The following is a 17,661-nucleotide window of genomic DNA, read 5'->3' as shown; positions in this document are numbered from 1 at the left end:
ACTCGAATTCGGAGAGCCGTATATATCACTTTGGAAGTTTAGTTTTATGAGTATCTAAACAATGAGCACGTACAGGAATCGAATAGATTTAATCTAACGTATCGATTCGGTGTACCCTGCAGACATCCACGGTAAATAGATGAAAAAAATACATTTCTTTTTTTATATAAAAAAGCTTCAAGTCCAAAAAAAGGGAAAACGATTTCTAAAAAAATGGAAGAGCTAGGCAAACTCATGTCGGTGCTGGAGATTGAAAAGAAGAGCTTGTCGGTGCTGTGGTGACGACTGACGTTGGGCCCTGATATCTATCTAAAGTTCTTCTATATAAGAGGGCTGCTGCCAGTGGTCTGTTCCATCGAAGCAAATACAAGCAGAGAGTTTTTTTTGGAGAGGCGTGTAAGCATAGGCAGAAGATACACAGTAGCCTCTTGTTGAACACGGGGATGGCAAGGCAGAGTGCAGCCTCCATGTTGGCTACTACGACGCCGTTGCTTCTCAGCGTCTTGGCCAACATCGGTATTCTCGTTTACTTACAGCATTAAATGTTTTCAGGGTAATATTTGTACTTGTAGCTAGAGAGACGAAAACAGTTTTTTTTTTTGTGAAATATAAACGTTTCACAATAACTTATGTGTTAAAAAAATGTGATTGCAGCACCTGCAGCAGCTGTAGTTTCACTCTTTTGGCACAACGGCTGCTGTTTTTTGTTGTTCCATTATTGCTGTTAGGGTCCGTATGGATTCTTTCATTTTAGAGGATTAGAATCTATAGGTAGGTTATTTGGTTTGGAATTTGATATTACATCATTTTCCAAAGTTTAAGTATAAGCCTGTCTCAGATTTGTAGGACGATTGATGTAAATTGATTTTTTATATCACCAGACTATATTTCTATTTGAAAACTTACAACATGTTTTTCGGCTCGCTACCCTATACTAGAAATATAACACGTAAATATTTTTCTCGTATGGATAACAATGGTATACAGATATATTCCGCATAAAAAGCATATTAGCTTAATTAGTCTGTGCCTAGGTTATATGGTTGTTAGAGAATGGAGTTGAATTCAAAGGATGCAAACGAGGTCTTAGAGTAATAACGTTAGTGTCTTTTTGGCAGTACTTTGACTTCTTAGAAAAACAGTGAAGTTAGAGAAAACCGTATTTTGATGGCTTTAGCTCGTTGCAAAAAAAAAAAAGAAACGGTTTTGGTTTCTCTATTTCTGCCTAGATTTTGGCCTTGGAAGATGTTCTCGTATATGCTTGTTTGGTAAGTCTTTTGATTAAACCAAAAAAAAAGCTATTAAAACCCACGATAAAAGAGGATCTTGGACATACACGAGCTTGCTAGCTATGCTGGCTTTTCTGCTATGGTGAGAAAAAAACTAGCTATTGGCCGCGCGCTAAACTCATTGGTGATGTAAGCTAATGGCTTTGGCCACCCATCCATATGGATCATATTCATATAGGGCTTGTTCGTTTTTGCGTTAATCCATGTGGATTGGATGGGATTGAGTCGGATTAAATCCATAGCAAGTCAAAATACATCCCAATCCTACCCAATACACTTCAATCCACATGGAATATCAATAACCGAACAAGGCCATAGGTGGACCAGCCAACGGTCGGGGGCTGTCTCTCTAGCTTGCTCTATGCTGAGTATGCTCGCGGCAACTCACAGTAAATATAATCAGTTGCTTGTAACGTCGACTGTGATGAAATGATTGAGAGAGACAGATGGGAAAGTTAAATGTCTTCTCCATGCATATATAGATAACATGTGAGAGGATATCTATCAGACTATTAAACTATTGAATAACGATTAAAAAAATCAGTTACACGCTCGCTGCCTATGTTGTTTCATGAATAATGAGGCGTTTGATTTCTAGATACTAATTTCTAGTTTTTATATTTTATTTTATTTTAGTCTCTAAATTGCTAAACACTACCTTTGGTCTTAAATATTTGTCGTCCGATAGTTATTTTTTAACTAAACTGTGACAAATAAAAAAGAACGAAAAGAGTATAAAATTATTTTGTTATATTTAGCAATTTAAGGACTAAAATACAATAAATGACCCCTAAGTTTCCTTTTTCCATTATTGTGTTCACAGTTTACCATGATTAATTAATTAACTAATTAAATATAAGTTTAACCGGAGAAGTACGTACATATGTACGTGCAGCCGTGGTGGAGTCCATCGGGGTGTCCTACGGCATGAGCGGCGACAACCTGCCGCCGGCGAGCACCGTCATCGGCATGTACAAGGACAACGGCATCCCGCTGATGCGGATCTACGCGCCGGACCAGGCGGCTCTCCAGGCCGTGGGCGGCACGGGCATCCGCGTCGTGGCCGGCGCGCCCAATGACGTGCTGTCCAGCCTCGCCGCCAGCCCCGCCGCGGCCGCGTCGTGGGTCCGCAACAACATCCAGGCCTACCCCAAGGTCGCCTTCCGCTGCGTCTGCGTGGGCAACGAGGTGGAAGGCGGCGCGGCGCAGAGCCTGGTCCCGGCCATGGAGAACGTCCGCGCCGCGCTGGTCGCCGCCGGCCTGGACGGCATCAAGGTCACCACGTCCGTGTCGCAGGCCATCCTCGGCGGCTACAAGCCGCCGTCCGCCGCCGAGTTCACGGACGAGGCGCAGGGGTTCATGGGCCCCGTCCTCAGGTTCCTGGCGCGCACCGGCGCGCCTCTCATGGCCAGCGTCTACCCCTACTTCACCTACGCCACCAACCCGGCTGCCATGGACCTCAGCTACGCGCTCTTCACCGCTCCGGGCACCGTCCTCCAGGACGGCGCCTACGAGTACCAGAACCTCTTCGACGCCACCGTCGACTCCTTCTACGTGGCGATGGCCAACCACGGGGGCTCCGGCGTCACCCTTGTGGTGTCGGAGAGCGGGTGGCCGTCCGCTGGCGGCGTCGCGGCGTCGCCCGAGAATGCGGCCATCTACAACCAGAACCTGATCAACCACGTCGGCCGGGGAACGCCGCGCCACCCGGGCGCCATCGAGACCATCCTCTTCTCCATGTTCAACGAGAACCTCAAGCAGAGCGGCGTGGAGCAGAACTGGGGGCTCTTCTACCCCAACATGCAGCGCGTCTACCCCATCAAGTTCAACTGAAGCTAGCTCGATCGAGGAACACGTCCACATACCCTACAGTCTACACACATCAATCAATAGGTATATATGTATCACTGCATGCAACCTGTATACTTATGCATCCCAGCTGCAGGCGATCATGTATTGCTTTGCGACCACCACTGGGAGTGTCTAAGGCTACTCTCAGATGAGTATGCCATGAGGATTCTTATACGCGTCGAGTCGTCGAGAGACCAACGCATGGGCAACGCGTGTGAAGTGTGATCAATATTTTTCTTTGATTTTTTTGTGTTTTCACTGAAATTGAACTTCGAATAAAAAAGCCAGCTCTTTGGACGGCTAAGGGATTTATGTCACTAAGTTATCTGTTGACTTTGTGTCGAAACTTTCAGTGGACTTTCTGTGCTACTAATACGTATTTAATGAATTCACTAGTCACAGTGAACATTGATGTAGTTTCTATATATCATATGAGTAGACTTTAATTTTAATGAAACACAAAAATATATGTGTTTTATTGGTTAGGTGTGTGTGAATGTAGAGCCAACCAATGTTAAAACCTCACTTATAGGGATGTAGATGATACGAATATTATACGTCTGTATTCGAATTCGATCTACCTAAAAGGGATGACATCAGATCCATATTCTAGTCTAGGTATTCAGTATTCGATTTATATTCGTATTTGTATACTTAAGATTGGACTTTTAAGATGTCATTTAAATCTTATCCGACACAACTCGATGTTGTCCGGATCCAAAAAAGAAAATATGAAAACAAATATGGTACAAATAATATTCATCTGTATCCGATCCGATTACACCAGGACTTATACACAGTTTTATTATGAAGAATGGTGGTACGTGAATGGATCGATAGAAATAGTGTCTTCTTGCCTCGGCACATGATGCATGTCAACGAAGGATGTTATCGACAACGACAAGATGATCATGGTTATGCGTAACATCCCCAAAATTTGAATCTAAAAATCAAATGAATTCTTTTTTTGTCAGAAATATGCTTATGTTTTACTAAAAGGAAGAGAATTATACGGCATAGCAACAAAGGAGCTCTTATAGCATAGATTACAAATCACTAAGCTAGTGGTGAGTGAACTCAAAGAAAATGAAAAAAGAAGAAGAAAGAGCGACAAAGAACCTCTTATATCAACACAATGGTTTCCTATAAATTGAACAATAACATGGTGGCAAAGCATCCAACCAAAGAAAACAGACCAACATTCAACAGAATGGGTGGCAAAGCATCCGCCAACAAAGGCCAAGTGACGACGCGGGCCATGTATCCGCTAAGTAGAGGGTCAACACACTCTTGGTAGCAAAGCATCTACTAGAGAGGGGACCAAAGAGACAACAATGGCAAAGCGTCCATCAAAGAATCTAATAACTACCAAGCATCCATCGTGAATAAGTGAAGGTGACATCTGTGACAAAGCATCCACAAACAGGAACAAACATCGTATTCCTTGCAACAAAACATTTGCTAGAGAGGAGACCAGTGATAACTGTGACAAAGCATCCACCAGAGAATTCAATAATGGCCAAGCATTTGCCATGGGAGAAAACAATAATGGCAAAAGCATATACTATAAAAAGCTAAATAACGACGATCGACAATGTCAAGCACTACAAGACATACCACTGCAACGAAGAACATGGGCACACACAGATACAACGAGAAACTCCACAATGAGCCAACAACATTGTAGGAATTATAAAAGGGTGGTGACCACGCATGGGACAAGCAGGATCCAACAACTAAGGGGGTCAAGGGGAGCAAATGATGAGCCACAACTAATTCTTTAGTGATGCCTTTAGGATGGGGGTGACGCCTAAGGTTATCATTGAAAGTCGCCTAGAGGGGGGTGAATAGGGCAAAACTGAAATTTACAAAATTAATCACAACTACAAGCCGGGTTAGCGTTAGAAATATAATCGAGTCCGCGAGAGAGGGTGCAAAACAAATCGCAAGCGAATAAAGAGTGTGACACGCGGATTTGTTTACCGAGGTTCGGTTCTCGCAAACCTACTCCCCGTTGAGGTGGTCACAAAGACCGGGTCTCTTTTAACCCTTTCCCTCTCTCAAACGGTCCCTTGGACCGAGTGAGCTTTTCTTCTCAATCACTTGGAACACAAAGTTCCCACAAGGATCACCACACGATTGGTGTCTCTTGCCTCAATTACAAGTGAGTTTGATCTCAAGAAAGAATGAGAAAGAAAGCAATCCAAGCACAAGAGCTCAAAAGAACACAACAAATCTCTCTCACTTAACACTAAAGCTTTTGTGAAATTGGGAGAGGATTTGATCACTTGGGTGTGTCTAGAATTGAATGCTAGAGCTCTTGTAAGTGGTTGGAAGTTGGAAAACTTGGATGACTTGAATGTGGGGGTGGTTGGGGTATTTATAGCCCCAACCACCAAACTAGCCGTTTGGTGGAGGCTGCTGTCGCATGGCACACCGGACAGTCCGGTGCGCCACCGGACACTGTCCGGTGCGCCAGCCACGTCACCAGGTCGTTGGGTTCCGACCGTTGGAGCTCTGACGTGGGGGCCCGCCTGGCTGTCCGGTGGTGCACCAGACAAGTCCTGTAGACTGTCCGGTGTGCCTCCCGCGTGTGCTCTGACTTCTGCGTGCGCTGGCGCGCATTCAATGCGCCTACAGTCGACCGTTGGCGCGAAGTAGCCGTTGCTTCGCTGGCTCACCGGACAGTCCGGTGTGCACCGGACATGCCCGGTGAATTATAGCGGAGCGGAAATCCGAAGCTGGCGAGTTCAGAGTCGCTCTCCTCTGGAATTATAGCGGAGTGGAATTATAGCGAAGCGCCTCTGAAAAATCCCGAAGATGCGAAGTTGGGCGTCGAGTTCCCTGGTGCACCGGACACTGTCCGGTGGCACACCGGACAGTCCGGTGCGCCAGACCAGGGCAGCCTTCGGTTATCCCTTGCTCTTTTGGTTGAACCCATTTCTTGTTCTTTTTATTGGCTAAGTGTGAACCTTTGGCAACTGTATAACTTATAGACTAGAGCAAACTAGTTAGTCCAATTATTTGTGTTGGGCAATTCAACCACCAAAATCAATTAGGAAATAGGTGTAAGCCTAATTCCCTTTCAATCTCCCCCTTTTTGGTGATTGATGCCAACACAAACCAAAGCAAGTATAGAAGTGTATAATTGAACTAGTTTGCAAAATGTAAGTGCAAAGGTTGCTTGGAATTGAGCCAATATAAATACTTTTAAGATACGCATGGATTGTTTCTTCATTTTTAACATTTTGGACCACGCTTGCACCACAAGTTTTGTTTTGCAAATTCTTTTGTAAATTCTTTTCAAAGTTCTTTTTGCAAATAGTCAAAGATAAATGAATAAGATTTCGCGAAGCATTTTCAAGATTTGAAATTTTCTCCCCCTGTTTCAAATGCTTTTCCTTTGACTAAACAAAACTCCCCCTCAATAAATTCTTCTCTTAGTGTTCAAGAGGGTTTTAAGATATCACTTTTGAAAATACTAACTTCTTCCCCTTTTAAACACAATAAGATACCAATTTGAAATTGCCTAATTGAAAATCATTAGTTTTTAAAATTAGGGTGGTGGTGCGGTCTTTTTGCTTTGGGCTAATACTTTCTCCCCCTTTGGCATGAATCGCCAAAAACGAATACTTGAGTGAGATATAAGCCCTTTGAACTACTTTTCTCCCCTTTGGCAAATAAAACATATGAGTGAAGATTATACCAAAGCCGGAGAGTTGCTCGGAGCAACGGCGAAGGATGAGTTATGGAGTGGAGTGGAAGCCTTTGTCTTCGCCGAAGACTCCAATTTCCTTTTAATACACCTATGACTTGGTTTGAAATTCACTTGAAAACACATTAGTCATAGCATATATAAAAGAGACATGATCAAAGGTATATGAATGTACTATGTGTGCAAATCAACAAAAGAAGTTCCTAGAATCAAGAATATTTAACTCATGCCTAAGTTTGTTAAAGGTTTGTTCATCAAGAGGCTTGGTAAAGATATCGGCTAATTGATCCTTAGTGTTAATATATGCAATCTCAATATCTCCCTTTTGTTGGTGATCCCTTAGAAAGTGATACCGAATGGCTATGTGCTTAGTGCGGCTATGCTCAACAGGATTATCCGCCATGCGGATTGCACTCTCATTATCACGTAGAAGAGGAACTTTGGTTAATTTGTAACCATAGTCCCTAAGGGTTTGCCTCATCCAAAGTAGTTGCGCGCAACAGTGGCCTGCGGCAATGTACTCGGCTTCGGCGGTAGAAAGAGCTACGGAATTTTGCTTCTTTGAAGCCCAAGACACCAAGGATCTTCCCAAGAACTGGTAAGTCCCCGATGTGCTCTTTCTATTAATCTTACACCCTGCCCAATCGACATCCGAATAACCAATTAAATCAAATGTGGATCCCCTAGGATACCAAAGCCCAAACTTAGGAGTATAAACTAAATATCTCAAGATTCGTTTTACGGCCGTAAGGTGAGCTTCCTTAGGGTCGGTGAAAGCTTCTAGGCCCCTGGATGGTTTTAGTGATTAATGACAACGTAATATTATATGTGACTAACGTGTGTTTTGCAGAGACAAATGGTAAGTTAGGTCGCATGACAGGTAGAAGTACTACAACGGTGAAAACAATCCCGGAAATAAGAACTCGAAGCGACGGCTAAAACGATGGAACAAAAGGTGAAGGTCTACGGAGTCCGAGTGTCAAGGAGATGTGGACACTCGCGATTTAGTTAGGTCTTTTATTCTCTTTTAGCCGTACTATAAAGAGGGGTTGTCGATGAGTAGTTTGACCAAGAGAGTTCTAGTGTAGTGTTGGTGCACAATCACACTCATATACAGTGCTAGGTGTCACTCTAGAACTCACACACAAGTTAGAGCGAAAACCGATTTGAAAATCAGCTGAAAAACAAGTCTTAGTGTTTCTGGCTTAGGGGCACCGGACTGTCCGGTGTGCACCGGACTGTCCGGTGCACCCTCTGCCAGGTGGGGCCAGGCTGGTCCACGGCAGTGATTTCCCTTCGCAGAAACCCGAGAGCGCAGTGTTCAGAGTTGAATTTTAGTGGCACACCGGACACCGCACCGGACTGTCCGGTGTGCACCGGACAGTGGACTGTTCACTGTCCGGTGCGCCATGAGTCCAACGGCTCTCTGTCAGAACTAGCCGTTGGAAGTGACCGTTGGCGCACCGGTGGCGCACCGTTGGCGCACCGGTGGCGCACCGGACTGTCCGGTGCGCCATCGCGCAGTAAATTGCCTGTAACGGCTAGTTGGTGGGTGAGGGCTATTTATACCCCCCTCCACCCACCATATTCAATGTCTTGCACTCCACATTTATTCCAGCACATTGGTAGAGCATTGCAAGCACCAAAAGCCTAGTGAGGAGATTAGAGAATCATAATCCGCGCTTGTTCCTCATTAGCGCTAGTGAGAGCCACCTAGAGCACACACCACTTGCATTAGGCTTCTCTTGGTCAAGCGAAAGTCTACGGCTTGTTACTCTTGGTGATCGGCATCACCTAGACGGCTTGGTGGCGTTGGGAGCTCGGTGATCACCGTGAAGATCTTGTTGGTGACCCGACTCAAGTTTGTAAGCGGTATCGAGGGATCCACCGCGCCGGAGTGGCAAAGGATCATCTCGTAGTGAGCACTTGGTTCTTGCGAGGACCAAGGGGGAGCGATACCCTTGCGCGGGTGCTCCAACGAGGACTAGTGGAGAGTGCCGACTCTTCGATACCTCAGGAAAAATTGGAGGAGTCTTCTAAACTTTGCTTTACATTCCGCACTTAATTCAAGCACTTTACATTGTTTATTTGTTTAGCAAGTATTTGAAGTATTATCTTAGCTTTGTTACATTTCTAGTATTACATTCTTAGTGCTAGTTGTTGGGGTGAAGTTGGGCTCTTGTTTAGCTCTTGCTTAGGTTTTAATTAGTGTTGATTTTTAGAAAAGCCCAATTCACCCCCCCTCTTGGGCATCGTGATCCTTTCAATTGGTATCAAAGCCTTGTTGCTCATAGATTAGCTTAACCGCTAGAGTTGCGATGTCCGGTGGGGATGGTCCTCCTCCCGTTTTTGATGGTGACGATTTTCCTTATTGGAAAATTCGTATGGAAGCATACTTAGAGGCTATAGACATTGGTGTCTATAAAGCCGCCACACAAGGGTTCCCCGAACCTAGAGATCCCACAAATCTTGTAGGTGATGAGTACAATTATGAGAAATGGAATGCTAAGGCCAAAAACACCCTTTTTAGAGGCCTTTGCAAAGATGTGTTCAATAGAGTAAGGAATCATAAAAATGCTCATGATTTGTGGATGGACATTTGTGCTCTACATGAAGGAACTAGAAGTGAACGTGAGGAAAGATATCACATAGCCATGCGAAAGTTAAATTCTTTTGAAATGCTTACGAATGAAAATGCAAATGCTATGTACTCACGACTTAATATTCTTGTAGAAGAAGTCAATGGATTGGGGCTTACTCAAATCTCACAACCGGATGTTGTGAGGAAGATTCTCAGTGTCCTCCCAATAGACAAATATGGACACATTGTCACTGTGCTACATCAAATGGATCTTTCAGTTACCACACCCACACAAATTTTGGGAAAGATCAATGCCCATGAAATGTACATGCACATCAACGACAAAGAAGAATCATCTTCCAAAAGAAAAGATTTGGCTCTCAAAGCAAATCATGAAAGAAAAGGAAAAGCAAAAATACAAGTTGAGGAAGAATCCTCAAGTGATGATGACCTTGATGCAAACATTGCCTTGATGGTAAGGAAGACCACCAAGATGTTGAAGAAGCTAAATAGAGAGGGCATCAAATTTGATTCAAGAAAGAAGAAGTTCTTTTCCAACAAAAGAAAGCCCATTTCTGAGATGGACTGCTACAACTGTGGTGAGCTTGGTCATCTTGCTCATCAATGCAACAAGCCCAAGAAGAACAAGTTCAAGGGCAAGAAAGAAGATGACAGCGATGATGAAAAGAAGGAAAAGAAATTCTTCAAGAGGAAGGATGGAAAGCAAAAGAGGTTTCACAAGAAGAAGAATGGAAAGGCATATATTGTTGGCGACTGGCTAACCGACATCGAATCATCAAGTGGGTCTTCTTCAAGTGAAGAAGAGAATGATGAAAAAGTTGCTGCCATCGCCGGGGACTTCTCTTCACCACCACCATCGCCATCATCCACTTCTCACCTATGCCTCATGGCTAGGGGTGAACGGAAGGTACAAAATGATATTAATATTGATGATGATAGTGATAGTGATAGTGATGAAGAATTTGCTTCACCTTCATATGATGAGTTAGATGACTTACTTAAAGAATATACTCAAATCATTAGAAAGTCAAAAGCTAAAAGTGATAGGTTGAAAAATGAAAATGAATCTTTAAATGCCAAATATGACATAGTTATAAAGGCTAGTGATGAAATAAAAGAAGAAAATAAAACTATGTCATCAACTGTAAATGAGCTCACAAACTCCCTAAAAGATGCTAAGGAAAAATATGACAAATTAAATGAAGCTAATAGGGAGTTGCAAAATAGACTAGTAAAGATCAAGGAAGACTATACTCAAATTAAATTTGATCATGACAATCTTCTTGTTGAAAATGAACTTTTATCTTGCAAAACACATGAGGCTATTAACCCTGTTGTTAAGCTTGATGTAGCAACTGTTGGGGGCCTTCGTCCTCCGAAGGTCCTCAAAAACATGATTTGACAATATCTTCCAAGTGAAATGTATGAACAGATATCTTCGGACCCAGATTGTGAACATGAAGTACGATCAGGACGAAGCTTAAGCTAGACGAAGGAAGATTGAGATGAAGGACGGGCTGATCATCAAGCCGTACGAGGGATGGTGCATAGCCGAAGCTATGCGCAGGGGAGCTTCGGCATAGTGGCAGAAAGGGGAACCGACTTAAAGATGAAAAGACTACTTAGGCTTTGACAGATCCTCATAAGTCATTAGCAAATGTAGTGGACATGAATGTAATTTTACATGGGCTGCGTCCCACGTCTATAAATAGATGAACAGTACTCCCGTACTGTTCACGTTGACTTGGCATTTGCTTTTGCGTCACACTTGTATTTTCATCTCCTTCCAAGCCGAAGGTACATTTATAATTCGATATTGTTTCTATTTCTCTATGATGATATAATAAAGTTAAATGGATAATGTTATATGATTATTCATGCTATCTTTTATGTTTCATATGCTTCGTCTTTCATTAATGTATACTGTGATGATGAAGGTTCGTTCTTCATGACCTTCGTCCGAAGATCGTTATATCCTAAGGGAAATAATGCTTCAAAGGACGAAGGACTTTATCGTTTAACATTCTCTGTGTTGCCTTGTTCTTAACTCATAGCACTTGAGAACAAGTCCCCAACATTGGCGCCCACCGCCGGTGAACTCACTTCAATTTCGAGTTTTTTGAACACCTTCGGAAGCCATAGACCCTCGCTATGGCACCGAAGAAAGCTTCAGCGACTGGGGCTGCAGCTCTGCAACCGCTGGACCCTAACCAGGAAACTGTCTCTCTTCGGGAGGCCCGAAGCCAGAAGAGGAAGGCCGTCAGCCCGACGCTTCAGGAGGATGAGCTAGACCAAGAAATCAGGGATATGGAGATGCTACATCAACAGGTGCAGAGGAAGAAGGAGAAGATGGCCCGACTAGCTGAGTTGCAAAGGCAGATAGACGAAGCCTCTGAGGAAGTTCGCCATCTTTCTCACGATGAGCAGAACCGAAGGCCTCAGCAGAAAGACCTTCATCAGGAGGGCTTCGTCAACGAAGATGACTGGTATGACAATTTCCATCAGGGAAATTTTGTTTTCGATGATGCTTCTCCTCTGTCCGCCGAACTGCAGGCTACACCCTGGCCCCCGTCCTATAAGCCACCCCAACTTCCCATCTTTGACGGCCATTCAGACCCGAAGCAGTTCTTGATGAGCTACGAAGCAACAGTGTCTTCGTATGGTGGCAATGCTGCAGTCATGGCAAAATCTTTTGTTATGGCTGTCAGGAGTGTTGCTCAGACCTGGTATTCCTCTCTTCGACCAGGAACAATCACTTCATGGCAGAAGCTGAAGGATATGTTGTTAACCAGCTTTCAAGGGTTTCAGACGAAGCCGGTCACTGCTCAAGCCTTGTTCCAGTGCACTCAGGATCATGAAGAATACCTTCAGGCGTATGTCAGAAGGTTCTTGCGTTTGAGGGCGCAGGCACCAACGGTGCCCAATGAAATTGTCATCGAGGCCATGATCAAGGGGCTTCGTCCTGGACCTGCAGCTCAATATTTTGCTAGGAAGCCCCCTCAGACTCTGGAGAAGCTGTTCCAAAAGATGGACGAGTACATTCGTGCCGACAATGATTTTCGCCAAAGAAGGGAGGAGGCTTTCAGATTTTCTGAGTTGACCAGGGGCTTCGGAGGAAGATTCTATCCGAGGCATGTCAGGTCCATCCATAACTCTACTCAAAATGATGATAAGGGGAATCAGCAGCACAGGCCGCAGCCCTCCTCACAGGCTTCGGGGCAACAACAAAGCTTCTTCCGGCCACCAGCTCCAAGAGGAAGAGGCGCCAGGGGCTTTGGCGGAAGATTTGGAGATCAACCAAGGAGAATATTTTGCTTGTTTTGCGGTGAAAACAAGGGCCATACCACCAGAATGTGCCATGTTACCATCCAAAAGCAAAAGGAGATAGCCGAAGCTGCAGCACAACAAGCTCAGCCGAAGCAGGTCATGCATACTGCTTCGTGCCATGTGCCTTACATCCCAGAATACGTAGGTAACCACCCTGCAATTTTTGTTGCTTCGGCAAGTCAACCTCAAGCTTCCTGGCAACAACCTCTACCTCCACCACCGCTGCAACAAGGCCAACAGCCAGAAGGGAGCCAATATGCTCCACACCAAAGGGACTTCAGAGAGCAGTCCGAAGCTCGTACAGTCAACAGCACCGTGCCGGAGTCAAAGCACATTTATTGACAAGTATCCTACCTTGATAGCAGTCTTTTCCATTTAGTTTTATTTTCTGTATAATAAAGAACATTTCGATTTTCATGTAATGGTTTTGTGGTTGGTCATAAGGGAAATCTATTTTCTCCGAAGGCTTAAGTTGCTGAAGCTTGAAAGTTTGCGGAGGACCTTCGAATTATTAAAAATCCTTCGAAGTAACAAAAAGTCGTTCTAAGGAACGCAGAGTAAGTTGCTGAAGTTACAAAAAGCCGTTCCAAAGGGAGCGCAGTGTAAGTTTTTGCTCCAAAGACGTTCCTAAGGGAATGCAGAGCATACAACGAAAAGTCAACGCTGATACCGCCTAAGTAAAAGGCGAAGAAGCTCCAAAGACGTTCCTAAGGGAATGCAGAGCTTATACCGCCTAAGTAAAAGGCGAAGAAGCTCCAAAGACGTTCCTAAGGGAATGCAGAGCTTACAGCGAAGAATCAGCGCTGATACAAAAATATTGTGTGGGGATATGTGTGTATCTTTCGGAACAAATGTCATCTACGTAACATAACATCATCACATCATTTTGCATAGCATAAGCATCATACATCATGTTGCATATGGCACAAGAAGGGGACACAATATTGATCTTCGGAAGTATGCTTTGAAAGAGTGAAAATCGTGTTAAGTCACAAGGAGACACAATCTTCATCTTCGGAGTATAGCTTCGGAGAATGTTTTCACGAAGCTTGGATATTCTTCATCTGAGCACTATGGACATTGTTGTGATACATAAAAATTTTTCTTCACGAAGCATGAAAAGAAGGGAAGGTGTTTTTTCGCCGAAGGCTCAAAAGCGGTACGTATGTAAAGTTTCATGCATCGTAAAGAATTGAATAATGAACAGAGACCTGTATATTACATTTAAATGTACCAAATATTACATAAATCACACTTCAACTGTTTTTCCTAATAACACCTAGTCTTCTCTTAATACTATTTCGGCAGTCTCATTTAGAAGCTGTTCAACAACTTTATCCACGATAGTTTCGGCCATTTGTTTAATTTCGTCATCCCCTTTTGTGTGAAGGTCAACAAACGATCCAGCAGGTTCTGAGGGAAGAGAATATTTTTGCATTACTATTACAAACCGCGAACAAAGTTTGAAATAAAAATTACAACACGATACAAACTATTAATTAATACCTAATTGACCTTCGGGCTCTGCGCTCTTGTCAGCAGCCTTAGCCACTTCTCTAGCATCGTGAATGCCCTTTTCACTTCTTTGAATAATTTCTCCTGCCATTTCTCGGCCACCATTATCCCAGACGTCGGTGAAAAATTTTCCACCAACTTGGCTAGCTTCGGTCGAGGGGTCTTTAATATCTTCAGCGGATAAAGTGGCTTCGGATTGCGCAAGCAGCTTAATATGATCACAACCTTTCTTCTCTAGAATAGTAGCAACTCCTCTGGCACCCGAAAATGCGCAGATATCACCGCGGCTGCTCAGGATTTCCTCGAAAGCTTCTGCTTCATGACTAATCCATTCCAATGGACCTTCGGGATTGCCTCTGGAGAAACTTTCTTCACTAGAAAATGCGCCAACGCTGGCGAAGCTGGATTTTATCTTTTTGACGCATTCTATAGATTTAACATAGCATTTCCTCTGGGATGCACGAAGCTCCTGAGTACTTAACTCTAAATGATTTACCAACTGATCACTAAGCTCTCGTTTTGTTTCTTCAAGCACACGTTCCTCTTTAGCTCTAGCTAGCTGTTTCTGAAGATCTTTAATCTCACGTTTTTGGGCTTCGGCCTGGATCTTTGAGGCAGCTTCGTCCTTTTTAACCTTGTCTACCAATGTAAGCAAAATTTTATCCTTTTCCAGAGCTTCGTTTCTCAGTTTAATAACTTCTGACCGAAGGTTGTTGAACGCAATTTCATAGCTCTCATCTTCGGCACTCTTTTGTGCTCTTAATGCGTTGCTTAGGATTAAGCCCTATATGTAAAGACTTGGTATAAGAATAAAAGAATGAATTATGTATTGTAAATTTTTTTTTCAAAATGACTAATTCCCATACCTTTAGGCTGTTATACGCAAGACTGTCCGCGAGATCCTCCTTCGTCATAGCACATAATCCAGCTTCGAGCTTCGGGAACCCCATACTTCTAGCCATCTCTCGGCAAACAGATAATTCTTTGTTATCAGGGAGGCAGTATAGGAAGTCATCCTCATTTGTCCCATTGAACACCACTGCTCCCTTTGGATATTTTAACTCTCTGGCATAGTGATTGGCTTCATAAGTTTCTTCTTCAGATAATTTTTTCCCCGAAGCATGTCGTATGATATAATCGCATGTGCTGGCAGGAGCTTCGGGGACGGCAGTGTCAATCTTCTCAACCAAAACTGGTTCTGATGTTTTTTCGGTTTCCAAAGATTGTTCCTTGGTGGGCTCTGAAGGCCCAGCTTCAGCTTTAGCTTCAGCTTCAGCTTGTTGCTTCGAAGTTTCGGTAGACGCTTCAGCAAGTTCGACAGTCTTCTTTGGAGTTGTGCTTGAAGACATAATTGTTTCCAAGACATCTAGTACGTTCACCATTCTTTTTCTTTTTGGGGTCATCAATGGGCCCTTTTGGATTTTTCCTGTTTCAGCATTCGCTGAAGGACTTAAGATTTCCAATACTTTTTGTCCTTCAATTCTCGATTTTTCCGCCTTCTCTGCTAAAGGTGCTTCAGATTTCTCTTCTATCTTCGGCACTGGAGCTGGTTCTGTAGTTTCAGAGGCCAAGGAAACTTCACCAATGAATTCTGGCATTGTGGCCGGCTCAATAAAGCGCGCTCGGTGGGTGAGCACCTTCATCTTTTTCCTTTGCGGCGCTGGCTCATTAGTGGCACTTGTGGTAGTTTCTGTTGCAGAAGAAGTATTCTTTCTTTTGCGACCCAACACCGGATAGTGATAGTCAGGGTAGACAAACCCGACTGCGTCAAATACCCGGTTGAGTCTTTTCTTCTTTCGGCCTCCGAAGGCTGCTGATAATGCAGTGTTCTCGGCCTTCGAATATGCCCCAAGCAGTTTGTCACTTAATGTTTCAATGCTTTTCAACCAGTCGTCATCAGGTTCAACAAATTTATCCCCGTATTTGAATGTGTATTTTAGTCTGACCAGTCCGCCTTCGTCGGACTCTTTGATGGTCTCCTTCGGCATTTCCCACTTTCCTGCAAGTGGCCACACCCTGAAGGCAATATGTTCTTGAATCAAGTCCCTTGTCCCAATAAAAGAGCAGACTACGCCGAAGGCTCTTTGGCATTCCTCGGCTGCTTCATTCATTTCAACCTTCGGCCTTCGAAGTCCGAAACGTTGCCAGATGGGGCGCATAATGATACTCTTGACGTCTTCTTGCGTTGTTAGGTCATTTTTTACATAGAACCATTCAGTCATCCAGGCTCCGGGCCATCTCTTCCGAAAGGTCGGCACAGGGCAGCTTGACCCGGAGCGGGCAACGAAGCTGTAACACCCAAAGTTGTTGTGATATTGTTCTTTCCCCCAGGGCTTCGTCTCATATAACAACTCATGAATGTTGCAAAAGCTTTTGGCATTTGGTTCTAAACCTTGGCTTCTCGCAGCCCAGACAAACATCCCCATTCTTATGATAGCTTCAGGAGTAATTTGATGAAGGTAGATTTGAAATGTTTTCAGAACTTCAACAACAAAGTTGCTCAGGGGGAATCGAAGCCCAGCCTTGAGAAAGCTTCGGAAGATTACGACTTCATCTTCTTCGGGGGTGGGAGAAGTTTTTTCTCCAGCATCTGCTCTCACAATAGATATATCTTGAAAATATCGGCCCCTCATATTATCAATATGACTCTGCTTAATGGTGGTTTTCCCGAAAACCGCGTGACTTGGCCGCCATGGCCGATCTTCGGACTCTTCCCCACCGCTTTCTACATCATAACTGTCGCTGTCACCAGTATCTTCAGACAAGCCTTCCAGTATCTCCTTGGTAATTTTTTCCGTATTGGTCTCCGCCATCGCTATAAGGAACCCCAGGTTCTTCTCTTCAGAGAGACTCAGCTTCATCTCAGGACCGGCCTTTTTGTCTTCAGACATCTTCGGAAATGCTAAAAACTGTTTTCAATGCCGAAGCTTCAAAACTAAAAGCTCAGTAAATTTTTGCGCGCAAGAGATAAAATTGAGTAAGCAGGGGCAGATGGCAAGTGTGCGTACCAAAATGAGTTTGTGGTATGATCTTATTTATACGCCCAGTGCGTTGAAAGTTGAAAGACCCACTTGTCAGTGAATGTTGCTATTCTAGCAAAGGGAAGGTGTTTTTTCGGACCTTCGGCTTAAGGCCTTCGTCCATATCGCAATCTAAATTTATCATTAATAAATTAATATTGCGAGGGGCTACTGTTAGGGGCCTTCGTCCTCCGAAGGTCCTCAAAAACATGATTTGACAATATCTTCCAAGTGAAATGTATGAACAGATATCTTCGGACCCAGATTGTGAACATGAAGTACGATCAGGACGAAGCTTAAGCTAGACGAAGGAAGATTGAGATGAAGGACGGGCTGATCATC

General features: G+C 43.9%; 1 protein-coding gene across 1 annotated transcript; it reads left to right on the top strand.

Moving 5' to 3' along the window:
• Positions 1 to 362: 362 nt before the first annotated feature.
• Positions 363 to 3,458, top strand: LOC100283978 (uncharacterized). Its single transcript, NM_001370613.1, has 2 exons — positions 363 to 516; positions 2,185 to 3,458. The coding sequence occupies exons 1-2, from the start codon at positions 444 to 446 to the stop codon at positions 3,120 to 3,122; spliced, it is 1,011 nt and encodes a 336-aa protein (NP_001357542.1). The 5' UTR covers positions 363 to 443; the 3' UTR covers positions 3,123 to 3,458.
• Positions 3,459 to 17,661: the final 14,203 nt, after the last annotated feature.

Source organism: Zea mays, chromosome 6 (genome assembly GCF_902167145.1).
Source record: "Zea mays cultivar B73 chromosome 6, Zm-B73-REFERENCE-NAM-5.0, whole genome shotgun sequence".
In the NCBI taxonomy this organism is placed as follows: Eukaryota; Viridiplantae; Streptophyta; class Magnoliopsida; order Poales; family Poaceae; genus Zea; species Zea mays.
This window is presented reverse-complemented; position numbering and strand designations above follow the sequence as displayed.